At 40.8% G+C, this 24,171-nt stretch overlaps 1 protein-coding gene across 3 annotated transcripts in view; it reads right to left on the bottom strand.

Annotated features, from left to right (window-relative positions):
• Window positions 1–24,171, bottom strand: part of alkbh3 (alkB homolog 3, alpha-ketoglutarate dependent dioxygenase) — a 73,604-nt gene that overhangs the window by 20,805 nt on the left and 28,628 nt on the right. For all 3 annotated transcript variants that reach the window (XM_080189861.1, XM_080189860.1, XM_080189862.1), the window contains 3 exons: window positions 21,697–21,800; window positions 14,911–14,999; window positions 14,591–14,800 (listed from right to left, as the gene is read on the bottom strand). In XM_080189861.1, the coding sequence (XP_080045987.1) occupies window positions 14,591–14,800; window positions 14,911–14,999; window positions 21,697–21,800 (403 nt within the window). The remainder of the gene's footprint in view (window positions 1–14,590; window positions 14,801–14,910; window positions 15,000–21,696; window positions 21,801–24,171) is intronic.

Below are 24,171 nucleotides of genomic sequence, written 5' to 3'. Positions count from 1 at the left end.
AATCGAACTAAGGTCCTTGGTGCTGTGAGGCAGCAGTGCTAACCACAGTGAATTACTGATGAGTACTACATTATCGGAGGTGCCATTTTTAAAAGCAACAGTTGAACCATCGTCCTGACTGCTTGTTCAGAATGAAAAAGCAGACAGACTACTTGAAAGTCAGAGGGGAACCTGCAGTGTCTTGGTCAATATTCATCCTTCAACCAAAGTTAAAATTGCTGTGCGTGTGGTCTTACAATGCACAAACATTTGCCTACATTATAATGGATACAACGCATAATAATACAGTTGGTGTCCTAGAATGTGAAAGGTGTTAAATTAATACAAGTTCTTCCTAGCAGCAATGTCAGGAACTACGGGACATATCGTTTTTCTACTGTGGGCAAAGAGGGAGTGTTTGCTTGGGAAAGATCGGTTATAAATACATAACCATGATGGTGAATCATTTAAATCATTGATGGGAAACCAGGTCACAAGCCTGCATCAGGGTTCTGACTGCGGCGCACAAGGCATTCTGTTGAAAGGGTGAGAGTGAAGTCTGTGAGATAGAGGGCAGAGCCTGGAGATAAAAGGGCGCAAGAAAGAGCAAGATCAGGAGAGAAGCCGGGAGGATAAATGAGTGAAAAAGAGCGAGGCTTAGAGTGGAGTGATTGGTTTGTGACTATTTTACTTGATTTTCTCATTTATCTTTAAATACTAGTACAATATATTGGTAACTGTAAAATTTTCTTCATAATAAAACTTTAATAACATCAGTAGTAAAGATTATCGGGAGCAGTAGGAATCTATTAATTAAAATAAAGGGAAATAAATATTAATAAATAAAATACCTATAACACATATCTGTGTAATTAAAAAATGTATAACTTTTAACTATAGCTAGTACTAGCTTTGATAAGCACAGTAAATTGTAATTTACCAGTGTAAGCTTAATTTTTTTTTGTTTTTCCCATTTGAAATTGATGATAGTTCTTTCAATATATGAACTACTTAGCATTTTCAGTAACTCATTATGAAATATTCAATGTGTATTAAATGTATTTAATCTTATCCAAGGGGGTCATGGTGAGTGAACAAGTTCGATTTCAACCTTGCAGCCCACTGAGATGAAGAAGAGCCACTCATACAGCCCACTCACTAGCTGAGGTTGCCCATTTCTGGTTGAAAGGAAGAATGATATTGCGGCAAAATCATTATGTGATTCTGGACTATGTATCATAGAAGGCAACCAACTTACTGTCAAAATAAAAGCAAATTATTGTGGATGCTGGAATCTGAAACCAAAACAGAAAATGCTGGAAAATCTCAGCAGGTCTGAGAGCATCTGTAAGGAGAGGAAAGGTCTGACGTTTTAAGTCCAGATGACCCTTTGTCAAAGCTAACTTACTGTCACATTGAATGAGAGAAGAAAGTTTTCTTTCATAGAAATGACTGTCAAAATAAATCACATCTTTGCATCAGAAATATTAATGCACTCTTACTGAACAAACAGTTCAGAGACTTGTGTATAACTGAAATTAGATTCGTTTGATTTGATTTTATTATTGTCAAATGTATTGTTATACAGTGAAAAGTGCTGTTTCTTGCGTGCTATACAGATAAAACATACCGTTCATAGAGAAGGAAATGAGACTGCAGAATATATTTTAGTCATTGCTAGGGTGTAGAGAAAGATCAACTTAATGCAAGGTAAGTCCATTCAAAAGTCTGGTAGCAGCAGGTAAGAAGCTATTCTTGAGTAACCTCAGATTTTTGTATCTTTTTCCAAAGGAAGAAGGTGGAAGAGAGAATGTCCGGGGTGTGTGGGGTCCTTGATTATGCTGGCTGCTTTCCGAGGCAATGGGAATGTAGACGCAGTCAATGGATGGGAGATTGGTTCGCATGATGGATTGGGCTACATTCACAATCTTTTGTAGATTTTACATTTAAAAAATCAGAGTTTGTACAAAACCAGATTCATACTATTTCGGACAGTGGCCTGTGACGCTTCTCTCTTTGTCACCCTGAGAAAAAAGCTGCTCTTCCCAAAGACAATGTAGATCGAACATTCGATCTTTAAATGCCATTCACACGTGGCCCCTGGCAAAACTAATTTTTGCATTACCCAGGAGAGAGGAGAGAGTCAGTACAAGGGCTTGTTCATGTCAGCAATATGTTTCACACAACCATTTGCAGTGGCCCCAGCCTCCCCACCCCTCCCCTCCATCTTCAACATCAGAAACTCCACACAGTAGTCAGTGCTGTGTACTTCCCTTGCCCATCGTGGAGCTCGGGGGGACCATTTCTTTGAACCTAGTTCACAGAGTCACTCAAATCGTGGAGTGAGGAGTTTAACAAAACACAGTCAAATAATAAAAAGGAATATTTGCATGTCATGTTCCCCTGTAAAACAACTGTGTTGTGAATACAAATTTTTGGCACATCTAAATAGCAAATTTTCCATAAACTAACCCTCCAACCACTTCATTGCAAAACTAAACAAATACTCTCTATAAAGCAGTACTTGAGATCTGAAGCAGATTACTGTTATTGAGTTGTCTATGGGAAGGAACATATTTTTATGTTTTCCTTCAGGAAAACTATTCAAAGATGCCTAATACATATACTTTAAACCAGCACTTTAATGGAGTTGCTATGGTAACCTTCAGCAGCACAAGTTAGATTCTGCCTGTTATGTAATACCTCCCACACAATTTTTAGTGGCACCTCTCCAATCCACAGGCAGTCGTTTCAAAGAACTATAGATTTTTCAGATTGCTTTTCAGCGAGCATTGACATGGACATGCAAGTTTGATGCCTTGATTTATTAAGGTTTTCAGAATGAGTTATAAATATATACTGAGAAATTATGTAAATCAATTCAATCTTAACCTTTGACTTTGCGCAGATATCCGATAACATCAGCACAATTAGTTGATGCTGAGGATGTGCCATTCAAACAACACTCCAGCCTTTTGTGCAGTTTAAATTGTCAGTTACCAATAGTCTATTTCAAAAGAAATGCTCCAACAATGGCTGTCTGGCAAAGGTGTAGGAGTTAGGTATCTGACACACAGGCAGTCCAAGGCAATTTATTTCATGGTCACCAGCAAATGAGGAAATACTGACATTCAGTCTGTTGACAAAATAGGGTAGATTGCTAACTAATTACAGAATTTAATAACATAAGGAGTTAAATGGGAGTGAAGTTGAATTTGTTATGACTGGGATGGGTGGAGTGTGCAGATTCCCTAACCCCACTTCTTTGGCAGTCCCTCAGGGTTGAGTATGACTTGCTCTCACTCTGGGGAAGTAGTTCCTGCAGTGGCTGAATAGTCCAATCCTGGAGCCACAGACTCTGCCACACGTTTGGCAGGTAGTGTTTGATGTGGTGGGTGGGATTCTGTGTTCTCTTTCTGCTGTTTACTTTTGACCTCCACATGCTCCACCCGCTGACACTCATAGAACATAGAACACTACAGCACAAACAGGCCCTTCGGCCCACGAGTTGCGCCGATCACATCAACACCTACCAACCTATAGACCTATCTATAACCCCCAATCCCATTAAATCCCATATACTCATCCAGAAGTCTTTTAAAAGACCCCAGCGAGTTCGCCTCCACCACCACTGACGACAGCCGATTCCATTCACTCACCACCCTCTGAGTGAAAAACTTACCCCTAACATCACTTCTGTACTTGCCTCTCCGCACCTTAAATCTGTGTCCTCTCGTAGCGACCATTTCAACCCGGGGAAATAGCCTCTGAGAATCCACCCTATCTATTCCCCTCAACATTTTATAAACTTCTATCAGGTCGCCTCTCAACCTTCGTCTCTCCAGGGAAAAGAGTCCCAGCTCCCTCAACCTAACTCGAGGTGATTGGCGCCTTTGCGGTTGCTTCTTCTCCAGTTTGTGACTTTAAGGCAAGTGTTTGGGTGACATGGTGGCACAGCGGTTAGCACTGCTCCCTCACAGCTCCAGGGACTTAGGTTCAATTCCAGTAATGGGTCACTGTGTGGAGTTTGCACGTTCTTCCCGTGTCTGCGTGGGTTTCCTCCAATCGCTCCAGTTTCCTCTCACCATCCAAAGATGTGTGGGTTAGGTGCATTGGCCCTGCTAAATTGCCACTTAGTGTCACGGGGTATGTAGGTAAGGTAAATATGTGGGGTTAAGGCCAAGGTGGGATTGTTGTCAGTGCAAATTCGATTGGCTGAATGGCCTCCTTATGCACTGTAGGCTTTCTATGATTTCTATGGCTCCCACATGTCGATGGGGAGGTTGCATTTGTTTAGGGAAGCTTTCAGTCGGTCCTTGTAGTGCTTCCTCTGCCCTCATTGTGATCACTTGTCATTGCAGAGCCCGTGGGGCGGCCCAGTAGTAGTGGTTAGCACTGCTGCTTCACAGCTCCAGGGTCTTGGGTTCGGTTCCCGGCTCGGGTCACTGTCTGTGTGGAGTTTGCACATTCTCCTCATGTCTGCGTGGATTTTCTCCAGGTACTCCGGTTTCCTCCCACAGTCCAAAGATGTGTGGGTTAGGTTGGTTGGCCATGCTAAGAAATTGCCCCTTAGTGTCCAGGGACGCATAGGTTAGAGGGATTAGTGGGTAAAATATGTAGGGATAAGGGGGTAGGGCCTGGGTGGGATTGTGTTTGGTGCAGACTCGATGGGCCAAAGGGCCTCTTTCTGCACTGTAGGGTTCTATGATTCTAGATTAGAGTACTTGTTTAGGGAATCTTGTGTGGGGCATGCAGATAATGTAACCCACCCATCTCAGCTGGCTAAGCACGGCCAGTGCCTCGATACTAGGGACACTGGCCTGGGAGAGGTACGCCTATCCTGCCAGTGGATTTTACAGAGGCAATGCTGGTGATATCCCTCCAGGGATTTGAGGTGTCTGATGTGCATTGTCCATGTCTCTGATGCATACAGGAGGGCAGAGAACACAGCTACTCTGTAGACCATGAGCTTTGGGCTATTTGAGGTCTCGGTCTTCGTGTGCTGCTCCTCAAGCATCTGAAGACTGCACTGGCACATTGGAGTCGATGCTGGATTTCTCTAGTGCTCCACAATTTGCAACATTTAATGTTAATTAAATATTTAATTCATCCACCAAAATGGCCAATTGTTTATCTTCACTAATGTTGGACACAGAATAAAAGAGACGTTAATCAGGCTTCTTTCAATGATGCCCACATTACTGTGAATATGATCTATAATAATGCAGTTATTAACAAACAAACAAAACTTCTTTTTAAGAAAACAAGTTGCAAGAACTGGTTTATACAATTTGCAATCTAGAAGTGTAATTATCTGTCACTTTAAAAATATCCAGCACACACACACATACACGCACAAACAAAAGAACGAACAGATAGGGTTTCTGCCCAGATGGGCGATTTGAAAAAAAATTAAGGGTCAAAGTTCGCAGAGTTTTGACATTGTTATTCTGATGCCTTCCCAAGTGAACACAGGGTTGCTAGTCTCAGTACAAAGTCAGGAAATGCTGGAAAATCTCAACAGGTCTAACAGGACAGAATAGAACCAACATTTTGAATACGGATGACCCTTCATCAGAACTGACAGCAAAGTCAAGTCTTAGTACATGTCTGGAGGTTGTCACCGATGGAGCTTCAGTATGGAGGAGAATATAGACGGATCAATCCTTCTTGTCTCAGTCTCTTGAATTATCAAAGAAAGAACTTAGCCATCAGCATGCATGACGATGGCCTTAACCGGGATCTTGGGTTCATGTCACACTGCATGTAACCCCTACCATATTGTCTGGGTTTGCAAAATCCTATTAACTGTCTTGTCCTGAGAAAATTCACACTCTTTAATCTGTGATTATCCCTTTCCCCACTTGCATTGTCTGAACTTGTAAAGACTTGATTATCTGTAAAGACTTGCAATCTAACCATTCTTCACATTCCAATCTGTAATTATCTTGCAATTGTATCTTTGCCTATACATGTTGTGGTTGTGAACCTACCTCTCACTCACCTGATGAAGGAGCAGTGCTCCGAAAGCTCGTGATTCCAAATAAACCTGTTGGACTTTAACCTGATATTGTGAGACTTCCTACTGTGCCCACCTCAGTCCAACACCAATATCTCCACATCTTATCTATGATAAGGTGAGCTTTCAAATCAATTCTTATTTTAATGCTGTTTTTAAAGATGCAAATGTTATGCTGAGATGGGATCTCAGCGCACCCATTCAAGTCTCTTCAAGTCTCATCAAAAATAATAAATAACAAGTGGGAATGAGACACTGATGGCCTGCAGATAGCTTCAAGTAATCTTATCTCAACTGCTGCTGACCTGCAATATTCACAAAGTACAGGGAAGTCATTCAACCTACCTAAATGCATCCTTCCTGACAGATACGGCCCCTCCCATCGCAGCAGTCCCTTCAATGATTCCAAAGCTTTTGACTTTCCTGAAAGAACGCTCCAGCTAGTGATCATTTTTTGTGTGAGATGTTGCATTATTTAAGTCTTCAACTGGCTTAGAGCATTTTTTTTCCCTCACTGCAGCCATAATCTGTCTTGAAATAGTGCTCCAGATTAATGCTTCATATTTACTGCATTCCAGAGCTGAAGAAGCTGGGCTGAGATTTTGTTTAACACCCTTTCCTCAGTATTCAATTTGTTGATTGTGGCGTTTTGATTTCTGGCCCTTCTCTGCCTCATTCCCAGGTTGGACACTTCAGTTCCTTAGTTGAAAGCAATGCTCAAGCTGTTGCCTAATCTCAAATTTATATTTTACTCATTTGCAATGTAACTAAGCATTGTTTGCTTTGTTGACTGGACTTGCACTATCTGTATTTAATTGCTTGCACTTGGACAATTTGTCTCACAATCAACAACAAAATGCACTTAGAAAATGTTTTCAATATAGCAAAATGTCTCAGGGATGCTTCAATAGAGGAGTGGTGGTGCTGGGAGAGGAAGAAGTCCAGAGAAAGGGAAATTGACTGTGCAGGAACTGGGAGGAGCCTCTTGGAGAAATAGATTTTCAGAAGGGTTTTGCAGAGAAGAGGAAAGGAAGAGCAAGAAAGAATGAGAAAATATATAAAGGAACATGGGAAGAGACAGAAAGAAATAGAAAAAGAGGAAAGCCAAACAGGAAAGAAAGCAGGTAAAGAGGCCACTCAGTGGAGTGCATACTTCAGCCACGCTGTGGTAACATAAATGTTATTACAATTAAGTAGCTCTCCCTTGCGTCTTTTACCTGCCTGACTGATGCTCTGTAATGACAAAGCTGAAAAAAAATTGTATTAAGAGCTTCCACCTCACTGAGGAGGCTTCAGACCAATCCATATCCAACAATCTGCTCTGAAAACTCTGCTCACATTTTGAGAGCTTTGCCAAATTGGACCACTACAGCTAAGACAACCCACAACATTCTAAAATGATCAACAACATGCTAAATCAAACAACCAACAATCTTAAAAAAGTCAATTCGTCCGATCTCCTAAAATTGCCAATTCTTTAAGATCCAGATCATAACTTAGTCAAAAATTAATCAGTTTTTCCTTGGTCTCTACTCCTTCATTGAAATTTGTCCATTAGTTTTTAAGATATACGATTTGCAGACAAATCACCAATAAACTTGGGTGAAAACATTGCCTCCACCCATCTTCAGTGGTGGAGGTAATTAAGAACAAAAATGGAGAAACAGGATGATAAAGAGAAAAAGTAGGCGTTTTGTATGTGCATGCGTTGAGACTGAGGGTTCTGGAGTTCAAATTTTAGCTTAAAGGTCTGCCTTCATTGACTGAATGAAGAATCACAGTATGGCTATGTCAAAAAATTGGAGGGCTCCAGATGGAACTTGAGAAGGTGACAGAAACAGGATAGAATGAAGCAATGAAGGGACGTGTAAACAATAGGAGGACATTGAGATCAAATCAATGATATGGCAAATGGAGAAAAGGTACGGACAGTCAAGTTTTGAAAAGTAGTAGTTTGTGTTGAGTTGGGGTCAGCAGGCTAGCAAGATGAAAACTGGAGAGATTGAATATGGAGGTAACAGGAGTAAATTCTCAGCATTACTGAAAGTTAGCTCCAAATGGATGCGGCTGGTGTTATCAAGTTGAATTTGGCAATCTTCTTGATGGACCACTTTGGGGTTGAAACTCTGCCCAGAGGAGACCGAGACTGTGCATCACACTGGGTTCAACTTTAGCAAGAGAGTAGAATGGAATCAGATGTTAGGGGTCAGAGCTTCAAAATATAAATCAAGCACTGATCTTGATATTTATTATTTTATAAATGTTTTAGGAGTTTTAAACAGTATGATTTAAAAGCTGAACTCAAAGTCTTCCACTTGAAACTAGGTTAAATGAAGAGTTCAGCTGTAATTTTATCCAAGTTTATTTAGGTCGCTAATGATCCTAAAATAAGTGGACAAGAAATGGGCCAGGATGGTGGCCTTATTACTGAATCAGGACTGACAGATTACAACAGTGATTGGTGAGACAATATATTAGATCTATTATGAGTGCAACCTTCTTAAAAAGAGGAGGAGAAAAGGTCATTATGAGATTTGCATAGAGGACAATTACTGCACCAAAGCTTATATGCCATGTGCATTGTTCAAGTACATCTGTTGTAACCTACAAAACAGTGATGCATTAAATTCTTACAGTCTCAAAACAATTGCTGTTCACATTTCCATAGAATGATTCTGGTTAACAATATAATTATAGACCAGCTTAGCCAATAAGAACCTGACAAGCTCACTCGACTTGATGATGAATGGGATGGATAGGATAGAGGTGGAGAGGCTCTTCCCGCTCAGAAAGGACAGTAGGACTAGAGGGCACAGCCTCAAGGTAAGTGGGGGGGCAGTTTAGAACGGAGTTGAGGAGGAACTTCTTCACTCAAAGGGTGGTGAATCTCTGGAATTCTCTGCCCGTTGAAGTGCTGGAGGCTGCCTCGCTAAATATATTTAAGACACGGGTAGATAGGTTTTTGATAGGCAAGGGAATTAAGGGTTATGGGGAGAGGGCGGGAAAGTGGAACTGAGCCACAACAGATCAGCCATGATCTTATTGAATGGCGGGGCAGGCTCGAAGGGCTAGATGGCCTACTCCTGCTCCTATTTCTTATGTTCTTATTGCAGAATAACTATAAAATCCTGCAGCCAGTTTTGTAAAACCTGTGAGGATGAAACATCACAGCTATATTTGAAAATTACAATAATTTTAGCTACAATTTTTAGTACTCTATTAACACTGTGAAGCATCGCAATTAGCTTTAGAAAGTTCTTTCCTGGAGTATCTGTCGATCAGAAAGCTTGGAAACCTCTTTAGTTGTTGGAAATACAGCTGGACTACAATGACTCCAGAACTTATCACAGGTCTTCCAATTTTAAAATGCCATAACTCAAGTTTTGGTTAGTTTCCTTTTTAATAACCTTCAGAAAAATCCACATGATTTAATTATCTTGGCCTGAATTTCATACTCCTTGCTGACAAATGTTTAGGCGGAAGAAGTGTCAAATGGAAGGAACGAGATTCACTTTAGGGTTCTACCCATCCCAATCTCGCAGCGATTTTACTCTGAGGTGGGCAAAGCCCTTGCCCCAATTCAGGCCCTAAAGTAGCCAATTTTTGGTTTCCCATCCAGCCTCAATCTGTAGGCTCCTGGGAGCAATTACCTGGAGTGGGGAAAACTCAAGGATGAAAGGGCTTAGATCTTGGGTGAGAAGGGGGGAATAATGCCATCATCAGAAGCCCCTTTTCTGATCTCAGGTGCCCCTCCACCCTATGTTGAAAAACAGAATTCTCCCAACCCGCCTGCAGCATGTTTGGTGGCAGGCAGAGGCAGAGAATCCAGCGGGAATCAAGATGTCATAAACTGCCAGTGTAAAATCCCCCAATGATGAGTTAATGGTGGGTCAGTCTTTCCACTGACTGGTGGCATGAACACCTTTTGCATTAATTTACATCACAACAATGCTGGCCACTGGTGTCCCACTAGGCTTTGCAAACACGCCAGTGTGAAATTACGTCAGTCTAAAATCCAATTGCTAAAGAGTGGCGTGCTCAAGATGGTCCTTAGTTCACAAGGAGTGAATGCAACACTGACTAGCCAGCCTATCAGCATCCAGGACTCTAACAGGCCTTACTCTGATTGGCTTATTTAATATTTTCAAACTTTGCGCATTCGAACTTAGCATTTGCCAGTCACATTGCGGCTGCCAGCTTCGCAGAACCCAGGTGACCCTTCACGGACTCCGGTTTGGGAACCCCTAATGTTGACAAATACAGTCAGAAATATACAGCAATACCTTTCAAATAGCAGATCAGATTAATGGCCAACTAATCAATTTCTGGGGCTGCAGATTGAGGTTTATTTGCCAGGATATTAGGAAAGATGTCAGCTTCTATGTGAATGGTGCCATGGATTTTTTTTAAATTTCCACTGGAACAAGCAGACAAGGTAGCTGTTTAATGTTACATCACCGTCTGCACCATTCCCTTTGAAGAGTCTGCCTCAATTATGTACTTAAACCCAGAGTGGGACTTTGATGACAGGATTTCCTTTTTAATCCACGGAGTAGAAGTCATTAACATTAATGTTGCTGCTCTCTGGCACTTACACAATAAATCTAGAGATGAACTGTGGGGGAAAACATAGCAAAAAACTGAAAATGTTGGAAATAAACAAGCCTCGAGATCAGGTTTTTTTGTGCTCTTGAGATAACATTAAGTTAAAACTACAATCTTCATTTCCTTTGCATTTTGGCTCATCCTTCTTACCATTTTGGAGATTGAAGGAACATTAAAATAAATTGCCACTGACAGTCTGGAAAAGAGCTCTGAAAGGCTAGCTTTTTTGGACAATTTAGATGTCAGTATGAATTTTTGATGAATTTTTAAGCAGAGTTTACTGCTGCTTCTCAAAATACATATCCACAAAAAGGGTGAAGAAGTATGAAAACAGCAGATCGAAAATGGAGTCTACAACAAAAGCTAAAAAACTCTACTTGCATTTATATCGCTTCCTTCACATTGAAAAACATTTTGAGGCATCCATCACAGCTAATAACAGAGGAACAGATGCTAACCCATGGGAGAGAGAGTTTGAGTTGGGTGATCACAAGCTCTGTCGAAAAAGATGCCAAGAAAGCTTTTTAAACAAAAGGGTGAAGGGGTTTAGGGAAGGAGATGCCGAGGCAGTTAAAAGCTCTGCCATCAATAGTGAGATTCTTAGGTGATCACAAAAGGGGAAATCATAAGACAAAAAGATACAAAATGCATTGTAAGGGTTTATTTACTTACGCAGAATTACTCATTTTGATATACAGTAAAAGAAAATAGCTACACAGCTCTTGGCTGATTGCACTCTCACAGCACATATTCTGGAGGATAGTCAATTGCTTGCTGAGCACATTTCCCTTACCTCAGAACACTCTGGCCTGATAATAAATCTGAAGAAGGCAGAGATCTTATATCAAACCACCCCTGGCCATGCACTCCAAGACCCCAGTCACCATCAACATACTCTGTTCAGTACCATAGTTTTGCTATTTGGGGAGTACCCTCTCCAGTAAGACTATGCTGGACAAAGTAAACGACCACTGACAAGTTCAGGATTTGGTAAGTTCACTCAGCGATTTTGAAAAGTGCATAGTGTTAGTCGCAGAACAAAGATCAAAGTCTACTTGTGGTTTTTACATCATTTCTTTGTGGATGCAAGACTTGGACAATCTGCTGAAATCACATAAAACAACAAATAGACAGCGGCAATGGAATCTATTTGCAATATCAAGTGGCAGGACAAAATCCCCAGCATTGAGGTTTTTGCAAAGTGCTGCATACAAAGAAAAGCCAGGCAGCGTGCCTCAATGATTATCATCCGATGGCTCTGACATCCATCATTATGAACTGCTTTGAAAGGTTAGTCATGGCATGAATCAATTCTGGCCTCAGAGATTGCCTGGATCCATTAGTTTGCCCACTGTTGCAACAGGTCCACAGCACATGCTTCCTGATAATATCAGATTCAAGGAAGAAACATACAAATTGGCAAGAAAAAGCAACAGGCCTGAGGATTGGGAGCAGTTTAAAATTCAGCAAAGGAAGATCAAGAGATTGATCAAAAAGGGAAAAATAGAGTATGAAAGTAAGCTAGCAGGGAACATAAAAACTGACGGTAAAAGTTTCTATAGATATGTAAAGAGAAAAAGATTGACACAAACGAATGTAGGCCCCTTACAGTCAGAAACGGGAGAATTCATGATGTGGAATAAATAAATAGCTGAGGAATTAAATTTGTGCTTTGCTTCAGTTTTCATAAATGAAGATATGAATAATGTACCAGAAGTGTTGAGAGAAACATGTCTTAGTGAAGAGCTGAAGGAAATCAGCATCAGTTGCGAAATGGTTTTGGAAAATTGACTGGATTGAAGATGGATAAATCTCCAAGTCCTGATAATCTTCATCGCAGAATATTTGAGGAAGTGGCCGTAGTGAAGAAAATTCTTTGGACTCTGGAATATTCCTACAGATTGGAGAGTAGCTAATGAAAGCCCGCTATTCAAAAAGGGAGGTAGAGAGAAAGCAGGGAACTATAGGCCACTGAGCTTAACCTCATTACTGGAGAAGTTGTTAGAGTCTATTATCAAGGATTTGTAACTCAGCATTTGGAAGGCAATGGTATAATCAGACAAAGTCAGCATGGATTTACAAAAGGGAAATCATGCAGGACGAATCTACTAGAATTCTTTGAGGATGTAAGTTGACCAAGGAGAACCAGTAGTTGTGGTTTATTTACACTTTCAAAATGCTTTTGACAAGGTCTCACATAACAGACTATTATGTAAAAGTTAAAGTACATGGGATTGCAGGTAATGTCTTGAGATGGATAGAAAGCTGGTTAGCAGATAGGGAGCTAACAGTTGGCATAAGTGGGTCTTTTTCTATTGACAGTCAGTGACTGGTGGGATTCCGCAGCGATCTGTGCTAGGACCCCAACTGTTCACAATATATATTAATGATTTGGAAGAGAGAACTGAATGTTTTATCACCAAATTTGCAGATGATACAAAGCTGGGTGGGAAGGTAAGCTATGAGGAGGATGCAGAGTTGCTTCAGTGTGATTTGGCCAGGCTGAATGTACGGGCATGTGCATGGCAGATGCAGTGTAATGTGACTAGATTTGAGGTTATCCACTTTGGTAGCAATGCCATCTGGCATTGTCCACATCCCACGGAAAATTAAAAAAAGCAAAGATCACAACTCTCTCATCAAATTTGTACTGTGGTGATATATACACCCTCTCCTCATTCTCACATCTGAACATTCAGCCCCTCTAAAACCATAACCTCTTGACTTATCTTGAGCAATATCATTGGAGATCTACCAATCTTCTAAATAACCTGTTTCATTTTGTAATGTGTGGAAATTTAATTATCCACATTCCAGTTATCTGACTTCTGATTATCTTAAAATTTTGCCAGACAAAATCATACATGTGACATTTTGACTTCAAACAATCAACTAATGTTCTTTTATTAAATAAACACTTTAATACTTTTGTCTACATTTTTATTGCAGTGTCTATAGTATTGCTGTATTTATATGTACAAGACCATAAGACCATAAGACATAGGAGAAGAATTAGGCCATTCAGCCCATCAAGTCTGCTCCGCCATTCAATCATGGCTGAGTTCTTTTCATCCCCATTCTTCTGCCTGTCCCGCATAACATCAGATCCCCCTATTAATCAAAAATGTATCAATCTCTGTCTTAAAGAAACTTAATGACCTTCTTTTGCAAAGAGTTCCACACTTTCACCACTCTCTGGCTGAAGAAATTCCTCCTCATCTCTGTTTTAAAGGACCGTCCCTTTAGCTTGAGGTTGTGCCCTCTGGTTCTAGTTTTTTCTGCAAGTGGTAAGATCCTCTCTATGTTCACTCTATCCAGGCCTCGCAGTATCCTGTAAGTTTCAATAAGATCCCTCCTCATTCTTCTAAACTCCAATGAGGACAGAACCAGAGTCCTCAACCATTCCTCATGTGACAAGCTCTTCATTCCAAGATCAACTCGTGGCTTTTTGTCAATCACCTTTATTTGATTTGATTTATTATTGTCATATATATTAACATATCGTTTCTTGCTATGCAGGCAAAGCGTACCGTTCACAGAGAAGGAAATGAGAGAGTGCAGAATGCAGTATTACAGTCATAGCTAGGGTGTAGAGAACGATCAACGTAATGCGAGGTAGGTCCATTCAAAAATCTGACAGCAGCAGGGAAGAAGCTGTTCTTAGTCAGTTGGTATGTGACTTCAGACTTTTATATATTTTTCCTGAAGGAAGAAGGTGTAAGAGAAGATGTCCGGGGTGCTGCTGCTTTGCCAAGACAGCGGGAAGCGTAAATAGAGTCAGTGAATGGGAGGCTGGTTTATATTCTGGTTATGAATATATTCTGATTCTGAATATGATTATATTCTGGGATTTTCCTCTATTACACTGTCAATTAAGATTGTACTATATCTACATAATGAAGACAACTATACCTGTGTGAAACAAAGGAATGCAATTATAAAGCGATTTTCTTCATGTCTAATTCTTTAAAAAATAGTCAGACTTACTTGAGGTGGTTTTTTCCTCATTTCAAAGTTCCTGGTTTCCCCAAAGCTGAGCGATGCAATAACAGGATTCCTTCCCAGCGACGGTTCATCATCGCTGTGCCAATCAATGCTATCTTTGCCATTTCGATAGAGATTGCAAAGAAGAGAATTAAAGGTGTATCCAGTCACTTCCTCAATATGATCTTTTAGCATAGTGAGGAGGGGGTGCCACTAAATGGAACATAAGAACTTAATATCAGATGATTTTTAAAAAAACACTGGTGTACCAAGGATAGCAATACAGTTGGGCGGTTTGGTTTAAAGAAAGTGAAACAACATACATGAGGGTTTGCTTTCATAGCACTGCGGGAGTATGTGTAAGGGAGGTCTCCATACCAGGCTGTGAGTCGCGGCTCTTGATATGATCTACCTGTAGCACATAAAATATTAACGGGTGAAAATGACCATTATAGCACTCCAAATATACCAAATACACAGCTTGCAAAGGTCTTACAAGTAAACAAGGGAAGGTTATTAGCTGTGTGGGGGAAGACATCCTGTGCTGGGAGAAGGTGCAAAGTTTGAATCAGCCATTCAATCAAGCCAGAAAAGTCTTGGGTTTCAGAAAGCAGCCTTTTTTCTGAGTGTTCTTGGATTTCCACAACAGAGTGAGAAGAGAGTGAGAAGTTGTATGGTATACCTTACTAAACTGGCAGCAGTTTTGCCTTGGGTAATATTGCTGGAATTTTATAGTTAAAGGGAATTTTATAGTTATAAAGGGAATGTGGCAATGGAAGGTGTTTACTTGTGGCTCTGATCAAGTGGGTTTCTTTCACAGAATGCATAATTTATTTTAACTGTGTAACTATAGTCACGAATGCTCAAGTCTTCTTTTGTTCTCGTTAATAAATATTTTACCTCTTTTTTAAATCCCATGGTGTTACTGGAATTCTTTGCTGCTGAGAGCTGAACGTTTCTAAAATAAAGGCAAAATACTGTGGATGCTGGAATCTGAAACAAAAATGGGAAATACTGGAAATCTCAGCACGCCTGACAGTATCTGTGGAGACAGAACAGAGCCAATGTTCCGACTCTGGATGACCCTTCATCTGCTCCGACAAAGCGTCATCCAGACTTGAAAAGTTAGCTCCATTCTCTCTCCACAGAAACTGTCACGCGTGCCGAAATTTTCCAGCGTTTTCTGTTTTTGTTTCAGAATGTTTCTTCTCATTTTCAGAGTACAAAAAAAGAGTGATGGGACCATAAGCCAAGCTTCCCTCTGGAGTAAGATTTGCTCAGCAATTAACATCTGCTGTGGTCATAACAATGTGTACAGCAAGTTAATCAGGTGCGTCTGAACGATTGCTTGGGGACACTCAGAAACCAGCAAACTGTAAAGGAGAATTCACCTTCAAGCAGTTTGCCTGATTTAGGCAGATTGAATGGATTATTTCCTCTGAGGGTAGAATTTATCAGAATTAACTGAGAAACACAGCCAATATAGTGATGCATTTTGATAAGACTAATGTAGCGGGGGAGCTATATAATAAATGGCAGAACCATCAGAAGTATAGAAGGACAGAGGAAGCTGGATGTGCAAGCCCACTGGTCCTTGAAGATGGCAGCACAGGTGGAGAAGGTGGTGAAGAAGGTATATGGTATGCTTGCCTTTATAGGACGGGGTATAGAGTATAAAAATTGGCGACTGATGTTACAGCTGTATAGAATGTTGGTTAGGCCACATTTGGAGTACTGTGTCCAGTTCTGGTCGCTGCACTACCAGAAGGATGTGGAGGCTTTGGAGAGAGTGCAGAGAAGGTTTACCAGGATGTTGCCTGGTATGTTGGGTCTTAGCTATGAGGAGAGATGGGGTAAACTGAGGTTCTTCTCCCTGAAAAGACAGAGAATGAGGGGAGACCTAATAGGGGTGTATAAAATTATGAGGGGTCTAGATAGGGTGAACAGTGGGAAGCTTTTTCCCAGGTCGGAGGTGACAAACATGAGGGGTCACAGGTTCAAGGTGAGGGGGGCGAGGTTTAACTCAGATATCAGGGGGACGTACTTTACACAGAGGGTGGTGGGGGCCTGGAATGCACTGCCAAGTGGGGTGGTGGAGGCGGACACGCTGGGATCGTTTAAGACTTATCTGAATAGTCACATGAGCAGACTGGGAATGGAGGGATACAGAAGAATGGTCTAGTTGGACCAATGAGCGGCGCAGGCTTGGAGGGCCGAAGGGCCTGTTTCCTGTGCTGTATTGTTCTTTGTTCTATATAAGTAGCTCACAAAATGGGTGCAGGAAGGAGTCCTGGTAAATACAATGGCATAAAAACAGGAAGTGCTGGAAAAATTTAGGATACCTGGCAGCATCAATGAAGAGAGAAACAGAATTAGTGTTTTGAGTCCAACATAACTCTTCTTTCTCACTCCATAGGTTCTGCCAGACCTGCTGAGATTTCCAAGCACTTCCTGTTTTTATTTCAGAATTCCAACTTCCGCAGCATTTTGCTTTTATAATTGTAGTGGCAAATAACCTTGAACAGTGAACAGGACTACACAGCTAAGTCTTTGATATTAGTAAGAAATGTAGGCTTTAATGTCTTAACCACTCCCAGCAGCCATAAGACCATAAGATATAGCAGCAGAATTAGGCCACTGAGCCCATGTGCTCTGCCATTCAATAAGTTTCAACCACATTCCCTCATCTTTTCCCCATAACCTTTGATCTCCTTACCAATCAAGAACCTGTCTTAACTACACTCAATGGCCTGGCATCCACAGGCTTCTGTGGCAACGAGTAGCACAGATTCACCACCCTCTGGCTGAAGAAATTCCTCCTCATCTCAGTTCTGAAGGATCGTCCCTTTACTCTGAGGCTGTGCCCTCAGATCCTAGTCTCACATACTAATAGAAACATTGCCCCCATGTCCACTCTATCCAGGCCTTTCAGAATTCTGTAAGTTTCAATGATATCCTCCCAGCCTTCTAAACTCCATCGCGTACAGACCCAGAGTCCTCAAATGCTCCTCATACAAACATCATTCTCTCTTGTTGTTTGTTACATGGTAATTGGATCACTGAATTCTAATTGCCAATTTAATTACTGCCCATCAAGACCAAATTGGTTCCAATCAGCATTAATCAAGGTCAGATATATCTAAGAACGCTCTGAAGCGGGGAGATTCATTCAGAATTCCTCAGTTTGGACTGGTTATGATAATTTTTGAATATAGACACTTCCCAGGAAAATAGGCAACTATGGGCTAGTGAAGGGTAAACAGTCAAAACTTCTGATGAAAATGACTACTATAAAGTAGCAAGAATGAATGTCTATCAACTGGCACTTGAAGTTGCGTGTTGCCACAGCACAATACATAAGAAATAGGAGCAGGAGTAGGCCATCTAGCCCTTCGAGCCTGCCCCGCCATTCAATAAGATCATGGCTGATCTGTTGTGGCTCAGTTCCACTTTCCCGCCCTCTCCCCATAACCCTTAATCCCCTCTCTTATCAAGAACCCATCAACCCGCTTCTTAAAAATATTTAGCGAGGCAGCCTCCACCACTTCAACGGGCAGAGAATTCCAGAGATTCACCACCCTTTGAGTGAAGAAGTTCCTCCTCAACTCCGTTCTAAACCGCCTCCCCTTTATCTTGAGGCTGTGCCCCCTAGTCCTACTGTCTTTTTTGAGCGGGAAGAGTCTCTCCACCTCTATCCTATCCATCCCATTCATCATCTTATACGTCTCAATGAGATCTCCCCTCATTCTTCTAAACTCTAACGAGTACAAGCCCAGTTTATTCAGCCTCTCCTCATAGCTCAATCCCCTCAACTCTGGTATCAGCCTAGTAAACCTCCTCTGCACTCCCTCCAGGGCCAAAATATCTTTGCGCAGGTGCGGCGCCCAAAACTGCACACAGTACTCCAGCTGCGGCCTCACCAATGCCCTATACAGCTGCAGCAAGACCTCCCTACTTTTATATTCAATCCCCCTCGCTATGAAGGCCAGCATCCCATTCGCCTTCCTGACCACCTGCACAATATAGTGCCACTGAGCGAACTGATGCAGGTTTGCACCCAAGATTCTTCACACGTTGGGAATGCTGTTTTGAATCATTCAACCTTTCCCAAAAAAGAGAAGTAGGAGTGTGGGGCAGGGATTGTGAATATGTTTACCTTTAAAAACAACCTATAGGAGAAAGGCCTTCCTGATGTGGTTTCTGCAGAAAATCACTGCCCACCCTGGTCCTATGCTTGTGATTAAAAGTTCAAGGTAGAGAGCTGTAAATTTCTGGGCAATTTCAGAGCATCTAGCCCAAGTTGCTAACGATGGGGTGAGTGTCGGAGACATCTATGTTGGATTCTGGGCAGTGTATATATGCATATTAGAAGTTTGAAGTTTACAAATGCTGGGAAAATAAAGATAGTTTGAAAGGATTTATATTTGTATTAGTAAACACCAGAAATAAGGTACAATTTTGGGTGAATTTATTTTAATGTTTCTGTGCCTTGAAGGGACCCAGATTCATGCTGGACAAAGGGACTTGTATGTGTGGGGGTTGGTTAAGTTCCAACTGTGATTCTATTGTGCTTAGAGAGGGCATGGTGTGAAGAATCAATAAGCTGGAAGAGGTATGCAGGCATTGCTTAGCAACTAGGCCCTTGTAAGGATTTTGTTAACTGCTTTTTTAACTGAAAGTCATTGCAGTTGCAGGTAGCAAATCAGAGAGGGAACATCTCTCAGCTCTGTTCGAAGCAGGAATAGCTGTACAATGAAGTAATGTACAAGAAAGCAAGCTCCAGAGGAATTAAAAGACAGTTCGTTATCAAAACCTGAAAACAGAACAGGATACTACTATTCATGGGCATTGCAGACAAAAGAAGGAATCGGCTGATGAGAAGCAAGATAATGATTTCTAAATTAGTCTTAAAGTTTAGAATGTCTTACTACAGTCTGAGAAACAAATTTTAAAGTAATTGGGAAGAAATTATTGGTTGAATATCAGAGTTTATATAAAGCCTGGAAGTCAGTCAAGACAAATTAATCCTACAGAGATTGGTGTAAAATCCTGGATTGGATTCATTGCTAACAGTGGAGAAGAAACTTTGTTAAAAGAGTGAATTGTAAATCTGGACTGGATTTTGAAATGCAAACTGCTAAAGGAAAGCATTATTATAATGAAAGAAAGTATTAAAACATGTTTTTGGAAGAGAGTTTGGAAACTGTAATAAAATCATCTGAGGGGAATTCTGAAGCAAAATCCACAGACACTAAACTGGGTTCAGGGTGGAGTGACTAAAGCCAATTTGTGTGCTTAAAAAGGGACTTTGTATTAATGGGATCATTGAGGTTTACAATGTGCTTTATAATCTGTGTTAACCCTAAAATTTATGTACAATTGTTAAGATAAGGTGAGAGTAAAGAAGTATTGTGTTATAATCCAATTTTTTCATGTTTAATAAATGTTTTCTTCTTGTTGTTAAAACTAATTAGCATTCCTGTGATTCTGTTCCTCCATGTCTGATAAAAATAAGTAAAAGTTATGATCTTTTGAGCCAGGGTTCCATTCTGGGATCTTCCCATCCAGCTATGACATCAACTCGGATTGTAGCACAGGCAGGTACTGTGCATGTACATGCGTTGGGACTTCTTTCATCAGAAGCAACGAGGAAATTTTTATTTGCTAAATGCATTATATATGTTTATGTAGCAGCAGGAGGTGAAGATCTGTTGAATCGCATACTTACATGTTATATATCATTCACTTTTTAAGTCCAGGTAAATATTTACCAATTTAGAATGAGAGTAAATTTATAATACAATTAGAATTAGCATGAAATCTGATTACATTTACATTAACATTAAAGCCAAAGAAAATTGGGGCTGGAACAAGAGTTTCATAGAAAAAAACAAAGTAAAGGAAAAACCACAAACTTACTTTTACAGAATAAGTCATTTTTTTTTAGTATGATAGAAGAGTGACTATTAGGGCCTGCACTGTACCCAAGTTTGCAGGTTGAAAAAAAATCTAAGTTTTCAGTGTTCTGAATGGACAGGGATTTGGCACAATTAGCATGCAAATCTCTTTATCACACTAAATTTGTCTGAATAAAGGCACAATACTATAGCAGTACTCAACAAGGTATATCAATGCCACACTGATTCCATCGCTTTACAAACACTGGCCATTAGCCGCAGCACTTTTAAAATCTCACGGACTCTGAACTCCAGTATTAACGTTCCAACAAACACTTGAACTATATGTTCATTTGAAATCAATTGCTGAATAATTAACCATTAAAAAAAAAACCACATAATCTTTATTGAGGAGGGGGTTGGGTAAATACCCCTTTGGTGAGGGTAGGGTGGGAGTGGTTTCCCAAGTCCGTGGTGGAAAGCAAGGGCGGGGTCCTCAATTTTAATTTGTGATTGGCCAATCTCTGCGAAGCTGGGCTCATTGGCATGTTTCGGCCCCGATCCTCTCAGAACTGGGCAAGACTCACCATTTTCCCCAGAAAATGGCAAAGTGTGGGAAGATTGCAATCTGATTCGCTGGCATGAATCACACTGGTTTTCTTGGACCAAATGACACTTACGGGCAAATTTTCCTGTTCCTCCTGCAACGGGAATTGGAGCAGGCAAGAGGCGGACCTTTGAAAAGTCCGTTGACTTCGGGCTGGATTTTTGGTTTCAGGGTGGAAAATCCCGCCCATAGTAACTTTTTGGGACAATTCCGCCCTATGAATTCCAAGGCAGACTGACCGAAGTTAGTTTTCCAGAGGAAGAAAAGCGAAGGTTCACGGCACTCTCACAACCTAGTGACTGCTTATGAGTGGTATTAACAGAAACCTGGGGCGGAATTGTCCGACCTTCACTGCCGAGATCATCCGCTGCTGCAGAAAGTTATTAGGCTTTTGGCTGGGTTGCCAAATCTCCAAGTCAATCACAACAGAGCCGGAAAATTCTGGCTCTGGTCACTTGCAGCATATAAGTAATTTGAAAATAAAGCAAGGAAACTGAACAGATCTCACAAATCTTGGGGCACAGATTATATATCTGTACCTATAAATATTCTTATGACAAGTGCAATATGTTGAAAAGTTACAAAAATCCTTCAATGAAACGAACCCTCTCTGAAGTTAGATTTTTGCTGCCAGGGTATTTCCATATGTAGTTGTTCAAACATCCAATCAGCTTCCGCTGGATCAACAAAACCAGGTTTCAGATGCAGTCTGAGAATGGAAAGAAGCAGAATGGAAAAAAATAGTGAAAACATTTCTCTAATTGCCTGTAAAACCAAGACATTTTATCATTTGATATCTGGATACATTTTTATGGGAAGCGGCTGCTGGCAAAAGCAACATTTATTGTCCACATTTATTGCCCCTGAGAAGGTAGTGGTGATTTAACATCTCAAGTACAACTCAGTGGCTTGCAAGGTCAATTCAGAGGGCAGTTAAGAGTCAACCAGATTGCTGTGTAGGCCAGCCCGGATACGGCTGACAAGACTCCCATCCCTAAACGACATTTGTGAATCAGCTAGGATTTTACAACAATCCATTAGTCATAGAGCCATAGAGGATTACGGCATGGAAACAGGCCTTCCTCTCAACTTGTCCTTGCCACTCTTTTCTTTAAAATCCCTAAGCTAATCCCAATTGCCAGCATTTGGCCCATATCTCTCTATACCCATCGTACCCATGTAACTATCTAAGTGCTTTTTAAAAAACAAAATTGTACCCACCTCTACTACTACCTCTGGCAGCTTGTTCCAGACACTCACCATCCTCTGTGTGAAAAAATTGCCCCTCTGGACATTTTTGTATCTCTCCCCTCTCACCTTAAACCTATGCCCTCTAGTTTTAGATTCCCCTACGTTTGGGAAAAGATATTGATTACTTAGTTGATCTATGCCCCTCATTATTTTATAGACCTCAGCCTCCTACGCTCCAGAGAAAAAAGTCCCAGTCTATCCAGCCTCTCCTTATAACTCAATCCAAGATGTCCCGGTAGCATCCGAGTAAATCTTTTCTGCTCCCTTTCTAGTTTAATAATATCCTTTCTATAATAGGGTGACTAGAATTGCACACAGTATTCCAAGTGTGGCCTTACCAATGTCTTGGAGAGCTACAACAAGACATTGCAATTCCTGTATTCAATGTTCTGATCGATGAAGCATCAATCCTCCTTCATCACTCTGTCCATCTGTGACTCCAGTTTCAAGGAGCTATGAACATGTACCCCTAGATCTCTTTGTTCTGTAACTCTCCCCAACACCCTACCATTAACTAAGTAGTACCATTAGTTTCATAGTCATTATTACTGACATTAGCAATTTATTCCACTATAAACATTCATTTAAATATTGACATTTTACAAACCGATTTACTACAATCTGATTTGTGATGCAACATTTTATATCTTTAGGCTTCTGTTTTATGGGGGACGATGAGTTCAGCAGTAAGTAAATAAAGTCACTTGTCCACCGATCCTCAGTCCAGTCCGGATATAATTAGCATGGAACACACTCAAGGTCATTTGACTGGGCCGAGGAACTAAACACCCAAACTTGCTCAATTTCTGGGCAGGAGCACCTGCTCAGGAAGCAGCTAGGTGAATAATTTTAGTCACTGCTACCAACAACAAACAAACAACATCATAAAACAGCAAGTGGAACAATACTACAAACTCTTCATTTCTCTCTCTTTTGGCGTTATGCAATCTTACATGGAGTCACCACAATGCTAAATGACCACCCGTCATATCAAACTTTACTTCTGGATTTGGCATGTGGTTTTTAAACAATGCCTTCAACATAAGGCGTAAAACACAGCTAATACATACAGGAATACCAAAGCCATTTTTTATTCAAAAAGCTAAAAGCAAAGATCTTTCTTCCTTAAGACAAATAGAATCTAAATGGCAGTCCTGGAATCAGTGGTATTATTTTTCTGGGAGCAAGTTGCCTCTGAACTGCACCCAGTGATTTTAAAGGAAATTTAAGAGCAGAGGTCTCAGATATTCATTTTAATAAAATTTGAATTGCTGCGATCTTTTCAGAATACTATAAAGTCCAGTGGTGTCAGGGCCAAAGTGGGAGGGAAGGGTTACCAACCATTTCTCCTTTATTATACCAGTTTTGGAAGCAAGGCAGCCCAATGGCGTATGCAGATAAATTGTCGGAAACTGTCAAAATGAACAGTACAGAATTGGAAGCAGAGAGAGAGGTGTTTAACTTGATCGTTCCTTTTGAAGTACCATACCAATGACTTTTGTTACTCTTTGGTGTTGATGCAAGGCCAACATTAATTGGGGAACAGAACTACTGCAAGGCACTACATAACTGTGCAGGTAATACATAATTGTTAAAGACTGGATAGACTGGAATGCATGAATAAATAGTAAATTAAATACATTTACTATCATCAGTTGTTGTAAAAATTCTCTGATTCATAAATGCCCTTTAGGGAAGGAAATCTGCTGTCCTTACCCAATCTGGTATACATGTGACTTTTAACTGCCTACTGAAATGGCCTAGCAAGCCACTCAGTTCAAGGACAATCAGTGGTGGCTTTTAACAGCATGTTTCATCATGGGAACAGT

This window comes from Carcharhinus amblyrhynchos, chromosome 6, assembly GCF_965287045.1.
Source record: "Carcharhinus amblyrhynchos chromosome 6, sCarAmb.v2.hapA, whole genome shotgun sequence".
NCBI classification, from domain to species: Eukaryota; Metazoa; Chordata; class Chondrichthyes; order Carcharhiniformes; family Carcharhinidae; genus Carcharhinus; species Carcharhinus amblyrhynchos.
This window is presented reverse-complemented; position numbering and strand designations above follow the sequence as displayed.